General features: G+C 40.7%; 1 protein-coding gene across 1 annotated transcript in view; it reads left to right on the forward strand.

The window, feature by feature from the left end:
- The window catches only part of cbl (Cbl proto-oncogene, E3 ubiquitin protein ligase), a 37,274-nt gene extending 17,701 nt beyond the window's left edge, over positions 1–19,573 (forward strand). The window contains exons 3-16 of the mRNA XM_053320762.1: positions 2,791–2,937; positions 3,816–3,972; positions 6,180–6,301; positions 8,247–8,384; positions 9,234–9,321; positions 10,191–10,322; positions 10,502–10,720; positions 12,074–12,205; positions 13,148–13,567; positions 13,891–13,979; positions 14,128–14,331; positions 14,432–14,523; positions 14,880–15,122; positions 16,210–19,573. Coding sequence (XP_053176737.1) covers positions 2,791–2,937; positions 3,816–3,972; positions 6,180–6,301; positions 8,247–8,384; positions 9,234–9,321; positions 10,191–10,322; positions 10,502–10,720; positions 12,074–12,205; positions 13,148–13,567; positions 13,891–13,979; positions 14,128–14,331; positions 14,432–14,523; positions 14,880–15,122; positions 16,210–16,505 — 2,479 coding nt within the window. The 3' untranslated portion in view covers positions 16,506–19,573. The remainder of the gene's footprint in view (positions 1–2,790; positions 2,938–3,815; positions 3,973–6,179; positions 6,302–8,246; positions 8,385–9,233; positions 9,322–10,190; positions 10,323–10,501; positions 10,721–12,073; positions 12,206–13,147; positions 13,568–13,890; positions 13,980–14,127; positions 14,332–14,431; positions 14,524–14,879; positions 15,123–16,209) is intronic.
- Positions 19,574–19,930: the final 357 nt, after the last annotated feature.

The raw sequence follows: 19,930 nt of genomic DNA on the forward strand, positions 1-19,930 counted from the left end.
GACTCTGAGTAGGCCAGTAGGGCCAGAAGCAGAAGAAACACAGAAGGACCTCCCGCTGAGATATGATAGCTACAGAAGAAAAACCCTGAAATGCAGTGTCACAAATGCTCGAGTTCCCTGCGATGACACTGGAACAGGGGAGGCGTTCACACAACCACGACCCGCACGAGGCTCTTCAGGGAAATGCCTCGAGTAGTTGAACGTCTCATTTTCCACACTGATGAGGGGTAGCCCTGACTTCAAGGACATGCCGTCACTACATCTGGCTTCGAGTTTTTTTTTTCGCTGTAGATTGTAAGTGGGCAGAGCAGTTCAAAAGATCAGACATCCAGCTCTACAAGACTGTTCACTATTTGGAGATCATTTACTGCTGAGAGCTGTTTAAATATAAGGCTTTATCACAGTTTGGGAGTGTTTTCTCTCTCACAGATTCTTGCCTGCTCCCTCTGAGGTAAAAACGATCACACTAACAAGCGCCGGGCTATTTTGGCAGCGTCTCAACGTACACTAATCTTATTCCTCCATCTTCAGTCACTGTCCTCCTCCTTCCACATTCACTCTTTCCACTGCCCCCACCCCTTCGCTCCACACTCATAGGGTTAGTAGTGTAGTGCGGGGCAGCTGCAGTGTAGCCACGCTTTCATTGCTGTCTCTCTCGTGCATGTCAATTCACTCTGCCCGACAGCAAAGCACAATCTCCCTCTGTGCTGCCTCGTAAATCATGGCTTTCTCAGCATAACACTTCTAATGCTGTCATGGGGTGCAGTGGTATGGTGACATTGTGCATTTTTTCCCCTTTCTCTCATCTCACGGTCTCCTTTTTCTTTGTCCCTTCTCCTCTCACTTTTGTCATCTCATCTTCCTTTTTTTTTTCTGTCCCCCCTCCTACACTTCAGTGCTGTGCTCATCAGCTTTTTTTTGCAAAGAGAATTGAAGCTACACACCAGGATGTCCTCGCCTCTTCATTTAAATCTTGTGTGCGTGTGTGTGTGTGTGTGTGTGTGTGTGTGTGTGTACTGCTGTGTTGTCTCCCTGGACCAGTGACTATTTCTGTATTGTGGAAGCAGCTAAGGACAATTCTCAGTGGGAGAAAACACCAAGTAGAAACCCAGCCTTGAGGAAAAATGTCTTTCTTTTCCAACTCCTATCTCCACACTTTACATTTTAGAAGATGGTGTTATTCTTATGGAAGAGAACACTATACATTTGAATATCATGTTTCTTTTAAGAGCTGAGGCTAACCGTTGCCTCCTCATGTGTCAGAGTCACTGAGTTTGCCTTGTGGGGGGAAAGAAAACAAGTAAAAACACATTTAATGCTACTGTAAAGCTTCTCGCATGTTTTTTTTGTCTGGGAAGTCTGTGAATGAAAATCCATTCTCTGAGCTCATATGCACATAACACATATGCAAGATAAACCTGTGGCAAGCAGTTGTTGTAGACACAGACAAAGCTTGAACGTCTTCCCCATAGCTGCAAATAGAAAAAGCAATAAAGAGCCATGTCACACATACAGCGTCATCCACCCTGGCAGCTCGATGGCGGTTGTGTCACGACTAATACTGTAGTAGGAAATGAAGAAATGAACTAACAAACAAATGAGGGAGGGAAGAGGTAGTCAGTGAGCATACACTTCAACTTCTGTACATTTAGCTTCACTTCATAAACACCCATCATCCACACTGGGGGGAAAAATGCTGGTTTATTTCTTAGCAAATTAACTTTTTTGTGTGATTTAGAAGCCATGGCAACTCACTGTCACCTCTGCTTCACTTTTCTACAAGTCAAAATACATAGAAAATCTGATTCTGTTTGCAGACTGGAATTTTTTTAATATTTTCATAATTTAGACAGGCACATCGCATCACTGCCTGCTTTTGCATTGCCACAGATGGCTTACCAAACAATAGAATTACCATGTTGCTCTTTATGGTTGACTGAAACTGCATGTTTGAATCAAACATTTAAAAAAAGTTTACACATTTCTAATTTCACTACATTTTTGATTAAACTAAATAAAAAAGTGCTTAATCTTGCAGCAGAGTAAGTTATGTTTTTGGTTTTTTTTTGTCAGTATGAGAACAAGCCAGTGCAGTAAGGACTCATCGTGTTTTCACCTTCACCTTAACAAGCTTACTGACACTAACTGGAAACGTGGATCATTATTCTTTATTCATAATTAATCATTATATATTATTATATCATATTATTAATCCTGACCAAACAGCCCTTTCTTACTGTTAACTGAAAACTGCACTGTGTCCAAATTTGGTGATTTTGATTTTTTCAAAGTATTTCTTTAAGGATTGAGGAAAAAACTAAAAAAAAAAAAGTCCAGAATGACTTGTTACAACAAGAGCAACAGAAACAGAAAACAGAACTGTTTTCTGACCTCGTGGAAAATTGACATTTTGGTTTTCACAGGTGACGAAATGCAACTGCACACTGTGACACTTCTGCATGGTTGATTTAAAAAAAAAGAAAAGACCAGTGGTTTTTTGTGTGTCTTGTTTTTTGGTTTACATTTCAAAAACTAACAGTATTAGTTATATGTAATTAATAACTAATGCCTAGCAGGAACACAACCTTTAATCTGATCAGGATGTGTCAGTGATTCATAAATGATATAATCATGCAGGTATCCGTTTTGACCTGCAATACCAAACTAATATCATTTTATTTTTAGAATCCTGTTTCACTCATGAGGCTGCTCTACATGCTAACGACACTTTAACCACAGTGCAGCAATAAAGATATGAAACATCACGCTCACTCTTCTTGATTTCCACAGGCGGAACCTCACCAAGCTGTCGCTGATCTTCAGTCACATGCTTGCTGAGCTGAAGGCCATCTTCCCCAACGGTCTGTTTCAGGGTGACAACTTCCGCATCACCAAGGCGGACGCTGCAGAGTTCTGGAGGCGCTCCTTCGGGGACAAGTGAGCCAAAATATGTATTATATTTGAACAGATAGAATATTAGTTTACTGCAGTGGTTATAAACTGGAACCCTTAAACCCCCATGGACTCCCTTACATGACTTCACCAGCAAAATGAATTCAATTTCACTCATTTAATTCATTAGCAGTTAATGCAGTGAGAGAATGTACAAGAGACATCTGATAACAATAGTCAGTAGCCGCAGACAATAAATACATCATCTTCTCTGGGACAAACAGAAGGTAATTGAATGAGAAGATATGTTGAATCAATCCCCAAGTGTAGTCATACCAAAACAAACCAGCTATGTGGAAGTACTAAGAACGTTTTCACAGCTGGGTTTTCCCAATACTGTGTGATAATTCTTTAAATTCCCTATTTATCTCATAACTCTTTTATATATCTTACATCTCCAGCAGGAAGTGACCTATGATATTGGGAAAGCACAGTTCTGTATTTTGTCCATTTTTGCCAAAGTGCATTGAAATGTGATCTGTTTGCGTATCTGGGAAGTTTTTCTTTTGAAAGATCACATTAGGTTAAGAGTCATGACCGTTTTACCTTTTAAAGCTGTATTCTGGGCTATGAATATAATCTCTTCACAAAATAGCATTTGGTTTTTGAATCATTAGAATTTTGCTTCTTTATTTGAAAAGCAGCTTATATGTGTATTTAGAAGTCTTTGTGGTGTGTTATATGCAGATACTCAAGAATTAACTGCTCATGTCACTTCATCTATATTGCATGTAGACAGTGCCGAAAGCAAGCGTGCAGATAGTCTACATTCAATACTTATTATTTATGATGTGTTGTGTTTGATTCCTGTTTCATTTTTTTCACGAGGATGTCATCATCTGTTTTTGTTGTGTTTATTACAGGACCATCGTGCCTTGGAAGGTTTTCCGTCAGTCTCTCCACGAGTTTCATGCCATCAGTTCCGGATTGGAAGCCATGGCCCTCAAGTCCACCATAGACCTCACCTGCAACGACTACATCTCTGTCTTTGAGTTTGACATCTTCACTAGGCTATTCCAGGTAGTGAACATACACACACACACACGCATGAACTCTCCGCACCTTTCTCCCTCTGTAATCACTTTTGTGTGAGTTAACGAGGGGAGAAATGTGCATAGGAAGTCCGATGATAGAGAAGACAGATTGAGAGCAGTTTGTAGCAGTCGCGTTGTAGGAAACAAATTTCATTTGAGCTGTACGTAATGAACTTAAACTAATCTGCCACATCTTTTTTTGGCTAACTGTATCAACTTGTTAGCAAGACGCCTGCTGACTTATTCACGTCGTCAGATTGGGACTTAATGTTGAAGCTCTTCCCTCTCGACAGATAGAAATGCGTGGCAATGATTTTATCCTCTTAATTGGGTGTCTGTTGTCATATGGCCCAGACTTGTTTTTTTTGTTTTTTTTTTCTAGCTAGATAGCCATACTGAACTCCTTCTCAAGGACACTCACCATTACATGTGCTCCCCTAAGGCTCTACTTTCTTACTACTAGACGAACAGCGAGGATGAACATTTGTGGAATAATTCCTTAGAGAGGAATCTTTATGAACCGAGCATACCCATTGGGGCTGTAGAGCGTTCTTTCAGCAGTTTATGAGTCGGTTTACTTTGCCAAACCCTGACTCAACTTTGTAATTGATAGACCACACTATGAGCGCCTTTCTCATGTGCTGGGAGTTGTGGTGAGCTTAAGACCTAAATGCAGCCAACATATTTTGCAATGTTATAGACAAAGCAGCACACAGCTCGTACGTTTTTTGAGTGTTTCGGTGTATATTTAATGTGGTGAAGGTGCTACACAGAGATTATGCAGCTCCTTCTCATTCTATCAGCATAGCATGAGGCTGCAGGAGAAAGACGGGAGGATAAAAAGAAAGAGGAGGGCAGAGGGTGGGTTTATCAGGCATCATCTTCAGAGCTTATTTGTACTCCATTCTCTTTCAGTTCTGTCATTAACACAGTGCTAAATGAAAACCCTTTTATACCATCTCACATATAAACTCTTTAAATTTAAATTGAGATCATCTAAAACCTTGCATGCAATAGCGTGTGTTTTTTATCCCATAAGCATTATTATTCCTTGCTATTTGTGTGCAGTGCTCCGACAGACTTAATGAAGCCTAAACAGAATACATTTCCTATGACCCTCCTTACAAACAAAAAAAAAAAAAAAACCCTTCTCATAATGTCTTCAAACTTTGAAGAGGAAGTGAACCTGTGGCCATTTTGAGCTCTGTCCTTTTAGCCTTGTATTTATATGGTGTGTTTTTTTTTATTCTTCTTACTATCAAGAGTCCTTCAAATGTCTTTATTTTATGCAGTATATTTAGGCTGAATGATGTGGTGGTGATAGCAAGTCAACCTTGTAGTGGAAAGTTAACTCGCCTGGTTCAGTTGAGTGTATATGTATATTACTCAAAACGCAACTACTAATACATGATCACTATTCATTACGTGAGAGAGAGAGGATACAACTTATCTTAGTTTCAACTTGCCACTTCCTTTGTTCAAAAAGTATAAATAGTCAACATCAGATATTATTTTTAGGTAATACAGTGAAACTGCCGGTGAACCAGGCAGTCCCTTTTTGTTATTTAGCTTGATAACATCGCTGTGTTTTTACATAGAAACGGTTGTGCAGCGTTAAACGTGGTCATGACTTTTGCAGCTCATTTTAAGTGCTGTATGTGTTAATTCTACTTCCTTTCACACACCATTCAGACGACTGAGAGCAAATGCGGAACCACCTACTCACCACCACACTCAGTATAAGTTTGTTGAAGTTATCACATGTCTATCTTTTTATTGTTCGGGTGGATTGACCTGATGTTTGGTCATTTAGTCTTTAAAGAAAGCAACATAAACACCTGTGTTAACTTTTGCCTGCCTCTTATATGGGAAGCAGTTTGCTAGCATCCATTTAACCTTCCTCATTCTTCGGCGCCAGATGGTAGTGAATCAGTTGCATGCTGTTTTATGTGTTGTAAATTCTGCTTAAAACACATTTTTACAATACTTGACCCAGGTTGAAATGGACATTGTAAATCACATTGATGCTCAGTAAACAGTTGTTTTTTTAACGTCACCCACAATGTAGTATATTTCTCCATTGCTCTGCTCACACTGTTATATTGCACTGCCCATGCGTTCACACATCAGATGACTCACTTTCTCTTTTGTGTGTGTGTGTGTGTGTGTGTGTGTGTGTGTGTGTGTGTGTAGCCTTGGTCGTCCCTTCTGCGGAACTGGAACAGCTTGGCAGTTACTCATCCCGGGTACATGGCCTTCCTAACGTACGATGAGGTCAAAGCACGGCTGCAGAAGTTCATTCACAAGCCTGGCAGGTAAGACATAAAGAGACGCATACCTCACGCACCTTATAAGGCAATCCTATGTCTAAATACAATGTGGTCTCATTTGATGACACTTGCTTCTTGGTGTGAATGCAGCAATATAGGAATAACTGCACGTTTCCTCATTGGTTATGTCCTCACAGTCATCTCAAGTTGACTTACTGTGAACCTTTTTTTTTTTCCCATCATCAGCCTGTAGTAACACATGTTTGGTCCTTGTGAGCAACACACTTTTATATTATCAGTGAAATTGAACAATTCAACAATGTCATGGTTAGCACTGTTGCCTCATAGCAAGAAGGTTGTCGGTTTGAACCTGCCGGGCCGGCTGGGGCTCTTATCTGTGGAGCTAGCATGTTCTCCCCATGCCTGCGTGGGTTCTTACCGAGTACTCCGGCTTCCTCCCACAAACCAAAAGCATGCAGTTTAGGTCAATTGGTCACTCTAAATTGCCTGTAGGTGTGAATGTGAGTGTGAATGGTTGTTTGTCTACTATATGTTAGCCGTGTGATGAACTGGCGACCTGTGCAGGGTGTACCCGGCCTCTCGCCCAATGTCAGCTGGGATTGGCTCCAGCCCTCCCACAACCCTCTAGAGGATAGGCGGTATGGAAAACGAATGAATGAGTGAATGAATGAATAGACAAGACATGTCATGTAACAATGTTCATGTGTTTCCTGGGCATGCCATGCTGTAGCCCTCAGGACTTATTTATGTCCCTGCTCAGGTGATGACGTGTGCGAGATGTACATAGTCAAATAAAACCATCATTGTTACCTTAGTGATGGTGGTTGATGGTGCTTTTACTGTGCACACAAACACACACAAAGAAATGCAAATGATCTAGGTTTGGCTTTGCATCAATACAATGACAGGCAGAGCATAAGTTCAAAATTGGTTCCAGTTTTACGTAGCAGTTATGCTATGGTGTGTGTTTGTGTGTGTGTGTGTGTGTGTGTGGGCTTGTGTGTGAAGGACCCAGGGCAGCTTGGCACTGGTACCTAGCATCAATGGCCTGATTGTACGCTGAAAGCTGATGTCACTTCTTCAGCCCGGCCTGCGTTGGGCAATGTTGACATCCTAGCCGTTATTGGTCAATGTGAGCAGAGCATTTCGATGCTGTAGATTTCGACCGGTATTAGTGCAGGAATTCTAACACATACTTTAATCTCATAGAATGGATTAATGTAATGCTCTTTTTTTCTGGCCTACCTACATCAGACACTAGCGGCCCCCAGCTGGTCTTGAATGCTATCTTTTAAAGTATTAACAAAGACAGGAGCTGAGTCTTAACTAGTCATTTCCTATTACAAATGGATCAACTCACCAACCTGTACATAGAAACAAACGGGCCTTAAAAGGCAAATTACTGGAGAGCGGCTGCATGTCTTTCTTGATCCGGCTCTCGCTGCGTGTCTCATGTCAAGCAGCTGTGCTTTAAACTCTTCCAGGCCAGTTAACCTGAATCCAGTCAGGTGGTCAGTCCACTTTCGCCCCCCCAACTGGTGATGAAAGTACACTCACTGATGCCACAGTACAATTGCATTTGCTTGACATTGGTTATTTATCCTACAACTTTAATTCATACTAGCAATGATGAGTTGTGATGTTAAACTTGCTATATTATCTTCCTTGTCTGATGACTTATTTCGGTATTTTGTGAAGTTTTTATGTCTTTCATGTATATTAAATATGCATAATGCTTTGTATTGCATTTCAAGTGAACCACTTTTTTTTAGTTTTTTATATGTTTATCTTTGACAATGACTGGTGTCTACTATTTTCATGCGTTATTCTGCCTACCAAATAATATAAAGAATACATTTACTGTGCATAATTTACACTCCCTGACTGTTTGATCTTTCACCTCCTTATAACACAGTGTGACCCCCGATACAAATTCACCATGTCTTATTTTTCACGTGTCTCTCCTCAGTTACATCTTCCGACTTAGTTGCACACGGCTGGGCCAGTGGGCCATCGGCTACGTGACAGCAGATGGAAACATCCTCCAGACCATTCCCCACAATAAACCCCTCTTCCAAGCTCTCATAGATGGCTTCAGGGAAGGATTGTAAGTCCAGTAGCATTTTGTTTGGCACACTTTTTCATCTGTCATTTTCATGTCATTGAGAAGTTTATTCTGGCCCTCTGATCTGCTGTTCTGTGTCTGTACGGCTGGTTCATGGTCTGTATTTGATGCAGTTTTAATGCATGATCTGTAAGTCAAGCTTCCTGTCACTTGCAGGGCTTCTCTTTATCCTCTTACTTCTCCTTTTTCTTTTCTTTCCAAGTCCCACAGAGCATGCATCTCTATGTAAACTATGCTGTTCTGTTTTGCATCCCATGATTGAATCTGCCTTTCAGCTCTAAAACCAGTCCAGCCATATCATGTTGCTTGCTCCCATCATTCGACTGTTATCATAACCAGAATAGAACTGTTGGTTTCTAATGCAGCTCACTCAGTGGTTTAGCTAGCTGGCATAAAACTCATCATCTTATGCCAATTTTGATTCCTTTGTTTTAATGAAAGCTATGGGTGGCTTATCCCAACCTGTAATTAAATGCTGATTTTAAACTGGGAAAGCCTACACAGTGTATCGCCTGCATCTGCAAAGCATTTATCAAATGGTAATTATAGCATCTGACCCATTTGTAAAATAATCACGAGCTGTACATGCATCATCTCTGTGATGGTACTAAAACACGTTGCCAGATTGAATGAATGGGTTGAACAGATGTTTTCATTACCACTGCCTGTTAGGTGTACATGCAGTATAATCATACCAACTAATAATAATGATGATGATGATAACTTTGAAATGAAAATGCATGTCCATACACCCAAGGATACTCAGAGAGGAGAGGAGAGTATGCCTCTATCTGTGTAGCAATCTAAATGTCTGCACCTCTGCATCAACAGCTATTTGTTCCCTGATGGCCGGACCCAGAACCCTGACTTGACGGGACTGTGTGAGCCTTCGCCTCAAGACCACATCAAAGTCACACAGGTTAGAGCAGCGCACTCCTCAGACTGCATCCTCACTCTTTAATACCTTTTACATTCCTGCTACCCCTTGGTATTTTATTCATAAAGTCAATATGATTTTTTTTCAGTGGACATGCAGCCCAGTAGAGATCTCTGTTATATAAAAAAAGTGATGTTGCATTGCATGACTAAAGGGAAGCAGAAGTAGAAGACGTGATAAAACATTTCATAGGAGTTGTGTTTGTCACGATTAAATAGCTTACCAAATATTTAAATAAGGCTTGGTGTTTTCTGTTTGACGTAACTGTTTCATAAGCAAGAATCTAATAAACAAGTATAGGGTTTAAAAAAATGTCCATATCACAGTACTACGTAATGGGTGTATGCAAAAATACTTTTTTAACAGGATGTTTTGGCTTTAATGGACATGGCTTCAAGCTAAGTGCAAATAAAGTTAGAAATAAATGGTTGGTTTCACAATGTAATGGTTTTACAGTTAAGACAAAGTGTTCTCTCAACTGTAAAGCATTATGGGAAACCCCCCTCTGCCCTGCACTATTGCTTTCTGTGATCACAACAAAGGACATGACATGTTAAATGACGAAGACAATTCACAGAAAACAACGACAAGAATATCCACCCTGATGTATTTTAACCTATCTGTTGTTTTATCATGATCACAAATCCTTTTTTAGTTGTGTTTTTTTGGTGTTTTTTTGAACAGACTCATTTTGTTTTAGCACAAGATTGAAACGAAAAAATACGCCCCCACATGTTAACATGAACTTTTGCTCCAGAGCCTCGCAGCCTCTTTCTAAATGATCTCAGGTGGTGTTAGTGTACCGTATGATGTTACTGAAAGCTCATTGTCGTCTCATTTCCTCCCCTCAGGAGCAATATGAGCTGTACTGTGAGATGGGTTCGACTTTCCAGCTGTGTAAGATCTGTGCAGAGAATGACAAGGATGTGAAGATTGAGCCCTGTGGTCATCTCATGTGTACCTCCTGTCTCACTGCCTGGCAGGTATGAGAGTGGGTGGATGGGAACAGGGTTTGCGTGGGTTGATTTGCAAAGTGTCAAAACTCGTACCTGTTGAGAGTAAAATGACTGTTGACTGAACTGAACTCTTTGCTACAGACATAACATGACATATAAAAGCACAAAAGCACCTTTCATCTCTGTGCTCTGTTCCACATCTGCAGGAGTCAGAGGGTCAGGGAACGGGATGTCCCTTCTGTCGCTGTGAGATTAAGGGTACGGAGCCTATCGTCGTGGATCCTTTTGACCCCAAGGACAACAGTGGGGGCTCATGCAGGGTCCTGTTCGGGGCTGAGGGTGCTCCATCACCCAGCTATGATGATGATGACGATGACAGACTTGAAGACCCCCACCTCATGATGAGCAAACTTGCCTGTACAAAGGTAAGAATGTTGAAATAACTTGACTTTATTGAGAAAAAAAAAAGTTACTTAAGTTTTGGGAGATGTTCCAGCCATGCCACTGGGCAGGTGGTTCTGGTATTTTCAGCTGATAAAATGCTGAGGCTGGTTTGATGCCTGGGGTGCACCTCACAGGTTCCCACTGTCCTCTTTTTTTTTTCTGAGAGACCCATCTCTCTACAGATGAAACGCTCCTTGCCTGCCCTTTTCACTTTTAGTGAGCTTCAACCTCACTGCTCATATCTAAAGTCTTTCATCTCCATCTTTCATGGTGCCAAGGTAGCTGCTTTTTTTGTGCCTCTCGGTATTTGATATGTGGGGCATTCTCCTATCCTCCATCTTTTATGCACCTCTGAGAGACTCTGTGTGCATTAGTCTGCTTATAGAGTAGGTGAATACCTGAGATCACACACACTTTGATGTGGTCTCTGGAATAAATTTGGCTTTGAGTACTGATTTGGACTCTTTCTCCTTTTTTCAGTATTTCTTTAAATGTACTTTTCTGTACTTCATAAATATTTTGTGTTGATTTGTGTTTGTTTCATGTGTTTCATGTTGAAACAAAATGAGTCTTTGAGTCTTCTTTTTCCTTTCTTTGCTTTTGGGGGGAAATCTGAGGAAAATGCACCTCTTCTATGAGCTGTGCTGTGTAGAATTTTAAAGGCAACAACCATTTTGTCAACATGTGGAAATACTTGGACCTTAAACTTCTTCAGGTCAAGGACAATTTGGCCAATATTCTACCCAGAGCAAGTTTCTGTAATCAGCTAATTCAATTTTAATAGATTAAGAATTGTATTTCACTTTTATTTATTCTATTTATCAGATATTGGTTGATATTATCAGCCAAATCGGCTTATCACAGATAAATTGCTTCCAGGATTTATGTTATCCAATATGTGTCAATATATTAGACATGTAGGCATCATTTTATGTATACATGATCCTTAATTCAAGTTTTTATTTATAGTTATTTATCATTTTTAAATGTGCAGTGAAGTTTACTGGTTCAGTGCACTGATGTCATTTTATACATACAGTTTATTGTTAAACTATAAAATATCTTGCCTCCTTTATATATCTTTATCAAGTGAGTGATCATCGCAAAAAATATTGTTACTTCATGATTTTCTTTCTTTTATAGTCATCAATTCTAGATAGTGATGAAGGTGAAATAATATGAGAACTGTACTGCTGTGTGTTCTTTGTAATTCAAGTATGATTAGGTAGTCTGACAGGAGTTAAATCGACAACAGCAATTATGTATCAAGTGTTTCATGAAAAGTTGCCTTTGTGTTAAAATGTTGTTTTTGTGTGTGTGTGTGTGTGATCCAGGTGGAGCGACCTCCATCACCCATGTCCACGGCTCCTCAGTCCTCTCTTCCTCCCGTTCCGCCCAGGTTAGACCTGCTACCGCACAGATCTTCCAACCCCCCTGGTGCCTCCAGCCCTGGAGTCACCTCTAAGGTAATTGAACGTACAGCAGGCCAGAGCTCCATCTCTGACCACTGCACTCATTTACAAGTTCTAAAGAATTTGGTTACTGATTATACTCCATAAAGATAAGAAGTTAATACAGGAGTTTTTAAGTGATTCATAGTCAGTTTATGTCTAGATGGATGTGTTTTTGCTTTAAGGCTAAAAGGGTTGTCACAAGAAAATGAAAGGACTTTTTGAATGTTTATAATATTTTGCATTGACAGAATTTAAACATCTCAAGCTGTTACTCGTTCATGAGATAGATGAGAAATAGTCCAGCACATTATCCCCAGTAAAAGTGAATTACTGCTTTCACACCTTAGTTTCTGTACAGACCAAAATAAACCAGATATAGTGTTAATTAGTGAGCTTTAGAGAAGCTGGTAGGCGGATTTTGTACCATTGGACTGAGCCAAGCTGGTTGTTTCTCTCGTTTCTGCTCTTTGTGTGAAGCTAAGCTAACTGACTGCAGCTTCAGATTTAGTGTACAAATATAAGAGTGGCATCTATCTTCTCACCAAACTCTCAAACAATTATGTTTCCCAAAATATTTCACTTTCTTTCAAGAGTGTTGTAATCAGTATGTAATCATTTCCTGTATCTCTTGTGTATTTTATTCTTAACTATATTTCAAGAGTGCATTTCCACACATTCATATTGCCACATATTTCTCCTTAAATGTAGATAAACGGAAACTGTACATAGGTGAAATAGCTGAAATTGTCTGCAGCTAAGAAGCCACATTCTTCTTGGATATTATTCTCTAACTTGTGTATATTGTAGTTTATGATGATGAATGCAAACACATGGGTCTTGTTGCAAATTGATTTTTTTTCCAGCACTGAAGTAAGCTCTGTGTTTTCTTTGATTCATCATCAATATTGTATGTGGTCTAAATGAGCTCCCTCCATCTCTGTTTCTCCCCTCTAGGCAGCATCTCACCACAAAGACAAGCCTCTACCACTCCCCCCAGCGCTGAGGGATCTCCCCCCTCCTCCTCCTCCAGACCGCCCCCACGCCGCGGGGACGGGTCCTGATGGACGGATGCAAAGGCGGCCATTACCCTGCACTCCGGGGGAGCCCCTTCGAGATAAACTGCCTCCAGCTCCCCCAAACCGGCCGATGGCTGACTGGAACTCCAGGCCTGTTCCCAAGGCTCCCACCTCATCTTCCTCATCCTCCTCGTCATCTTCCTCGTCCACCCAAGTGTCGAGTCTGGGTGGGGATATCCGGGCAGGTGTTAGAGAACTCTCCAACCGACACTCCCTCCCCTTGGCGCTGCCCTCAGCTCTGGACACACGCTCGGACTCGCAGAAGAACAACAGCTCCCTCAGTCTGGATCATCAGCTGGTCAGAAGAACCACAAAACACCTATCATTTGATTTCATGTGTTTTCATTGGCCACAGTTTAAAGCACACAGCATTGAAGTTCGTACTAACTGTCAAAGTAAGACAAAGGGAAAATACAAATGCGGCACCATCCTCTAATAATCCAGTATACTGTATATGTCACTCACACATAGCCACATTTTGATCACACGTAAATTAAATGAAGGTCTATTCATTATTGTCCTCGCTGCCTAAGTGGCACCACAATTACATTTTAGTGTGTGTTCATTTTCTTTCTTTTTTTCTTTACGTTTCTGACATTTCACTTTCTGCTTCCTTTTCAGAATTTTGCCGCAGCAGCCGGTCAAGATTATGACAACCCCAAAGTCAAGCCCTCAGTTTCAGCCAACGCTATCTATGCACTGGCAAACAGGTACAACAGCTTTGTACTGGCACAACATTTTCTCTCATTTGCTGATCACAGTGTGATTATAAATGCTCACAAAGATGCACAGATTTTAGGAAGCTTGTTTCCAAGTTTACAGTTCCACGATAAATATTCTTGGGTTGTTTGTTTTCAGAGCGACTTCAGCTTTGAGGTCAGTGGCAAGCGAGGATGCACGCGACAGCGACGAGGAGTCAGAGTACATGATCCCCTCGTCTCGTCCTGTCCTGCCCCCCATCACAGCACCACCTGTAGGAGATTCTCCACCAGTCCTGAGGCCGCAACATCAGTCTCTATCAGCACTCCAGTCACAGGCTCAAGCCCCCACCCTCAACTCAAGGTACACTCAATGAATCCACATTCTGCAGCACATGGAAATGAGAAGATTCTTACATCTGTTGCTGTTACTGATAGTGTATTATTCTTGTTTCCTGTTGTAGGCTGGCACTGGGTGAACTAGAGGATGGTGGACCTCAAATGTATGAAGCCATGTACAACATCCAAGCCAGGTCACAGCAAGCCAGAGATTCAGGTATTTTGATTCATGTAGTAAGATCAGTTGAGCGTGGTAAGTTTTAAGCCTTTCCACTGCTGCACCTTGAAGCAGAGCTTACTGTTTACCACCCTAAAATGATTTATTTATCTGTGTCGGGGCGGAATAAACCTAGCTTTAACCAGGTAGTCTCAATCTTCTGAAAATAAGCCTTCTGGAAAGACACTTACTGTTGCTACTCAGTGTTGGCGTCAATGTAAATGATGTTTTTGGTTACAGTAGTGAATCATCTAAAGCTGTTTTAGGACATATTTATCTGTTTATATGAATGAAAACAAGCTTATGCTGAAAATCTTCTTTCAGAATACTAATGCATCATCTTCCATCCTTCCCAGATTATTCAGAGTTGCCCCCTCTGGCACTGACCAATGGTCCCAGAGACCACCCAGCAGAGGACAGAGAAGAAGAGGAAAATGGCTACGATTTCCCGAAACCCCGACTGCCGTTGCCCCCTGCACGACGGACCCTTTCAGAACTGGCAGGGTCTTCTTCCTCCTCTTCATCCTCTTCTTCGAGTTCATCCTCCACAGCTGCTTTCAGCCGCCTTTCTTTAGATTCTGACGCTGGAGCTGCTGCATGTAAGTTTCCTTTGGTTTGAGTCAGGACTTGTTTTTAATACATGGTATAACTTCTAATCATCAGAACTATTGAATATATATTGTTGAGTATTTGGCACTTGGTCCTCCAATAAATAACTACACAAAAAAACACAAATAATGAGGGTTGATATTATTTGATAGTAACTAATTATAATTAAACAAATCATTTAATATTTGTGATATTAATACAAGACATTTAGTATATTATCTCAATCTAAGCTAGATGGGGATATCTGGTACTAAAGCATGGCCTTTGGCTGTCAGGAAGTATGAAATAAAAGTTGTAATTTAAATGGCTAAATATCATTTGGGTAAGTGAGAAATACTTTATGAGGTTTGGGTAAACCGACCATAACATGGGCTTTTATTAAGAGATTTGACATTTAAAAGTTCAAATTCTACATCAGTGGTGACAGTAATATTGTGCAGTATCAGGCTGGCAAGGGTGAAAATTAGGGTCTGTTTCATAAAATTACTTGGATGTAAAAATTTATACAGTGCAGCTTTAGTGGTCTTAACAAACCTCTGACATTCAGTAAAAGACCATGGAGCACTGCATTTAACATTGGGCTTTTTCATCAGAGGAGTTTGGTGGAGAGCCTGACAGACTTGATGGAGTCATAACGACAGGTGGTTTCCTGGTCGTTGGTGTATATACCTGAAGCTTTTTGGTGGCCAACGGTCTTAATGTGCTCTGCAGTTTCTTTACAAGACAGCATTCAAGTGTTTCATTAAAGATCGAAATCTTTGCATCTGAGAATAAATGAAGCGACTAACAGAAGCTGACATTAAAAGTTTCATTAAAAGTTGCTGCAGTGTAAACACAGTTCACCACATATACAGTATGATTAAAAACATGAAGCTAACCTCAGACAAACCTGCTACAGGTGCATAATTAAAGAGAAAAAGATTCATTTGTAATTAGATCTAAATGATCTCCAGGAAGGTACATTTTTTAAATGAATTTATGTTGTTTAAGATATAACCAAAACTTCAAAGTAAAGTGTGTTCAAGATGTTTTGGCTCCAGAGATATATACACTCACTCTTCACCCTCATTTCTTCAGCCTTCTCAGATATGGTGGAAGCACCAGAGAGACCCCCAAAGCCCCTGCCCAGACGAATCAACTCAGAGCGTCGGCACAGCCCTGTCCCACCCGTCCCTGGCGTTCCCAGCAGTGGAGCAACAGGAGGAGAAGCCAACTCTCAAATTAGTAGTGAGATAGAGCACCTCATGAGTCAGGGATACTCGTACCAGGACATCCAGAAAGCACTGATGATTGCACAGAACAATATTGAAATGGCTAAAAATATCCTGCGCGAGTTTGTCTCTATTCCCTCCACCGCGCATATTCTCACATAGCACACTTCCTGTGCCCTCTCTCATGTTTGCTCTCTCGCCCTCGCTTGGCCCAGCCTGGTTGGGTTAAGGTTGGCACAGCCCAACCCAAAGCCCATTGCCTGCAGCACTACCTCCGGTGCTGGCTGACGCCCCACGCCCCTGTGGATTTTATAACTGGCTGTTACTCCAGTGAGCTCACAGCATCTCTGGGACTCTGCGCCCTGCACTCCATGCGCTTTCAACAGTGTCTGGCCTTCTTTTAAACTGCTCCAGCAGGCCTCTTCCTTTTCAAGAACATCTCCGCAGGACCGACTGAGCGCATGTGGAACAATGATGGGGACGCCACATGGTGTGAGACATTTCGCAGGAATCCTGGGAAGACAGATTCTTATCTTTCATTTTGAAGCCTCTTGCTGAAAATGTAACCAACACCTCACAAATAAAACTAAAAATGTATGTCTATATGAAAATTTAATATATGAGTAAATGTATATTAAATGTGTGTAATATATACAGTACGTGCATATACAGTATGTGAAAATGATTTCAGCTTGGAGGGTCGCTGTTGGTACAAGCGTTGTGGGTAGACAGGGACCAGATTCTGTTGGACTGAGGCATGTGAGTGTGGAGAAGTATCTGTGAGGAAGAGGAAGAGTCAGAGGGGTCTTCCTCACCAGGATCTGTCAGTCAGCAGCAGCTTAGAAGACATGCAGCGGCGCTTTTTCATTATGAATTCAGTCTGTTATGGCCTTTGATTAACAACATTTCTTTGGTACTTTTTTTTTTTGTTTTTTTGTTTTTTTTAGAGAACATGCTTGTTTTGTCGTGTTGTATCTTTTCAACGTAGCATGACGATGGTTTCAGGTCTGGACTGTTATCTGGCAGTGTGTGTCTGTGTGTGTGTGTATCTCTGTGTGTGTGTGTGTGTGTGTGTGTGTGTGTGTGTGTGTGTGTGTGTGTGTGTGTGAGTGTGAGTGTGTGTGAGTGTGTGTGAACTGCTCTTAAATGAACCCCTGTTCCTGTACAACATGAATGTGGAATTACAGTCAGTATACTCAGACTACTGCTCTAACTCATATGGCAGGGCCTAGTGTAGCTGTACAGCCTGGCAGTGAGATAATTAGAGGACGTACTAATGTTGACGACCCTGCAGTACCAGACAGGCTAGTGTTCTGTGATCCGTGGCGGCTGAAACGTTTTCATTTTGTCTTTTGGCTGGCTGGCTCGGGTTTCTGTCTCCAGCTCGGTCCGGTGTTATGAAACAAAAAAAAAAAAATGTTATTGATTTACTTTGGTAATATATTATTGTAATATGATCATAAATATTGTTATTATCATTAATTCAGAAGTGCTTCACTGCTGCTACTATTGTTAGTGCTAAACAATTAAGCCTTAAATGTACATTTGTGAATATTGTGTTTAACCGTGTTCTTTAAAGTGACAGTATCGCCCGTGTTTCTCCAGTCCGTAATGTAGCATACTTGAAAGTACAAGCGGCTTGTGAGCCTGCAGCCCTCTCAAGCTGTCGACTCTTCAGTGTTTTTAAACCTTTTTTTTTTTTTTTCCTCTCTGATTCTCTGCAGGTCGACTCTGTAATAAAGCAAAACAAAATGCATTTAGTCATAGATTCAGGCTTCACTTTGACATCCATTTCCTTTCTTCTCGGGGGATCGCCCCATTAAAAGGAAGTGAATTGCTGAGGCTTTTAAAAAAAAAAAAGTAGGCTCATGGGTTTGCTGGCCCACCCCCAAGTCTACATTAAAAATCAGTATTTGGGCCAACTGTAAGAACTAACTCAGGAATAATGTTTATCTTAACAAGTGGCGTTCACCCTGGATGTCCAAAACCGGAGAAGACTCTTTATTGGCATAGACAGCAGCTCATCTGCCATCTTCTGCTTGTCCAGGTGACATGTAGCCTAAAGTATCCACTTAATGAAGTCACACCAGTAGCCTATTACTTTTTTTTTTTTTTTTTTTTTTTTTTTTTGGTCACATTATAACTTGCACATTTTACATTTTATTTCCTTTGTTCGCAGGACTAGAGAGAGCAGCTTCATTTCCAGGTACTATGAATGAACAGATTAATAAATGCAAAGGAGCTTTTAGGTACATTGACTTGAACCTCTCCCAGCATATGAAGAATGTTTTTTGTTTATTTTGGGAGGATGTGAATCCTGTCAATAGCTAATTAGCTTTAGCTTATACTGGGTAATGCTGTCTGTTGACTGGACGCTATCTCCGCGTGCTGTCCGGCCATCCTCTAGTTCCTTTTTTTTTTTTTTTTTTTTTTTTCTGTTCCTAGTTGCCTTGAGAAACTTCTTGAATGATGGGTAATGGACATGGGGAGTTCCCCCGATCCTCATTACTGTACCAATGTTTTGTTAATGTTTCGAGGACAGCGCAAGTCATTGTTGTGTATTATTTACCTTTTTATTTGTTTTTCACACAGTATACCAATTTGTGCTTTGATACTGTCACTCTAAAGGAAAGCAAATTGTATAGTTAGTGGTATAAAAGAAAAAAAAGGCTGTTTTTATTTCAGTTTGCATTCCTGTACATGTATTTTTGTTCCAAAGGTTTTGTTTACTTAAGTGAATAATTCTGTGAGCAGTGCCATATGTTTAGAGATCTTCACCATGTTTAGAGTAAGGCCTTTATTTTTTGAAGAGAGTGTGTAGGTACCAATCTGTACCTGTTGATCTCTGAAGGTAAGATTGTTGCAGTATTGCTTGTATTAGTCTTTCCCCCTCTGCCTTGTCAGCCGTGTCAGCGTCATCTGTAAAGTACAAGCACTGATCTGTGAAAGGCCTCAGCTTCCTTTCGTTCATCTCTCTTCACATGAAAGATGAACCAGATCCCAGATCAGCACTAAAGCCTCAGAGGTGCCTGAAGAGCACCAGCCCTGTTACCACCCCCCCGTCCCCAAGTCGGGGGGGAACTTCAACTTTCTGCCAGAAGAGGGAGCCGTTGTTCCATGTAGCTGTGTCGCTTCTTATCAGTAAAAGGCATTCATTAACTTTTTGATGGTTTTTAAAGCTCATATCACTTTGGAAGTATGCACAGTGCTGTTAATAAAATGATAAGCAAAAGCCATCATGTGTCTCTTTTCTACAAAAATGCTCAAAAATGTTTGATTGCTTTTTATGCAAATAATAAATATTGGTATACTGAAGCCATTTAGTATTTTTCAATGACCTGTTCACTGTTCATTTGTAAAGTGTAAAGTACAGTGACACATTTTTACTGTGCAGCATTCAAGTACTCACATTTAATTTTTTTTTTTTTTAATGCACTGATTTGAAAGCTTTTATCATCAAAAAGAAAGGTCACAAACAGTACATTTACTTTTAATACCAAGTATATTTTGCTGTGAATACTTCCATGTAGTAGTTTTGATTGCAGGAGTTTAAAAAAAAACTACCTCATCATGGTTTTGATCATCAG

The sequence above is a fragment of the Scomber japonicus genome, chromosome 6 (genome assembly GCF_027409825.1).
Source record: "Scomber japonicus isolate fScoJap1 chromosome 6, fScoJap1.pri, whole genome shotgun sequence".
Lineage (NCBI taxonomy): Eukaryota > Metazoa > Chordata > Actinopteri > Scombriformes > Scombridae > Scomber > Scomber japonicus.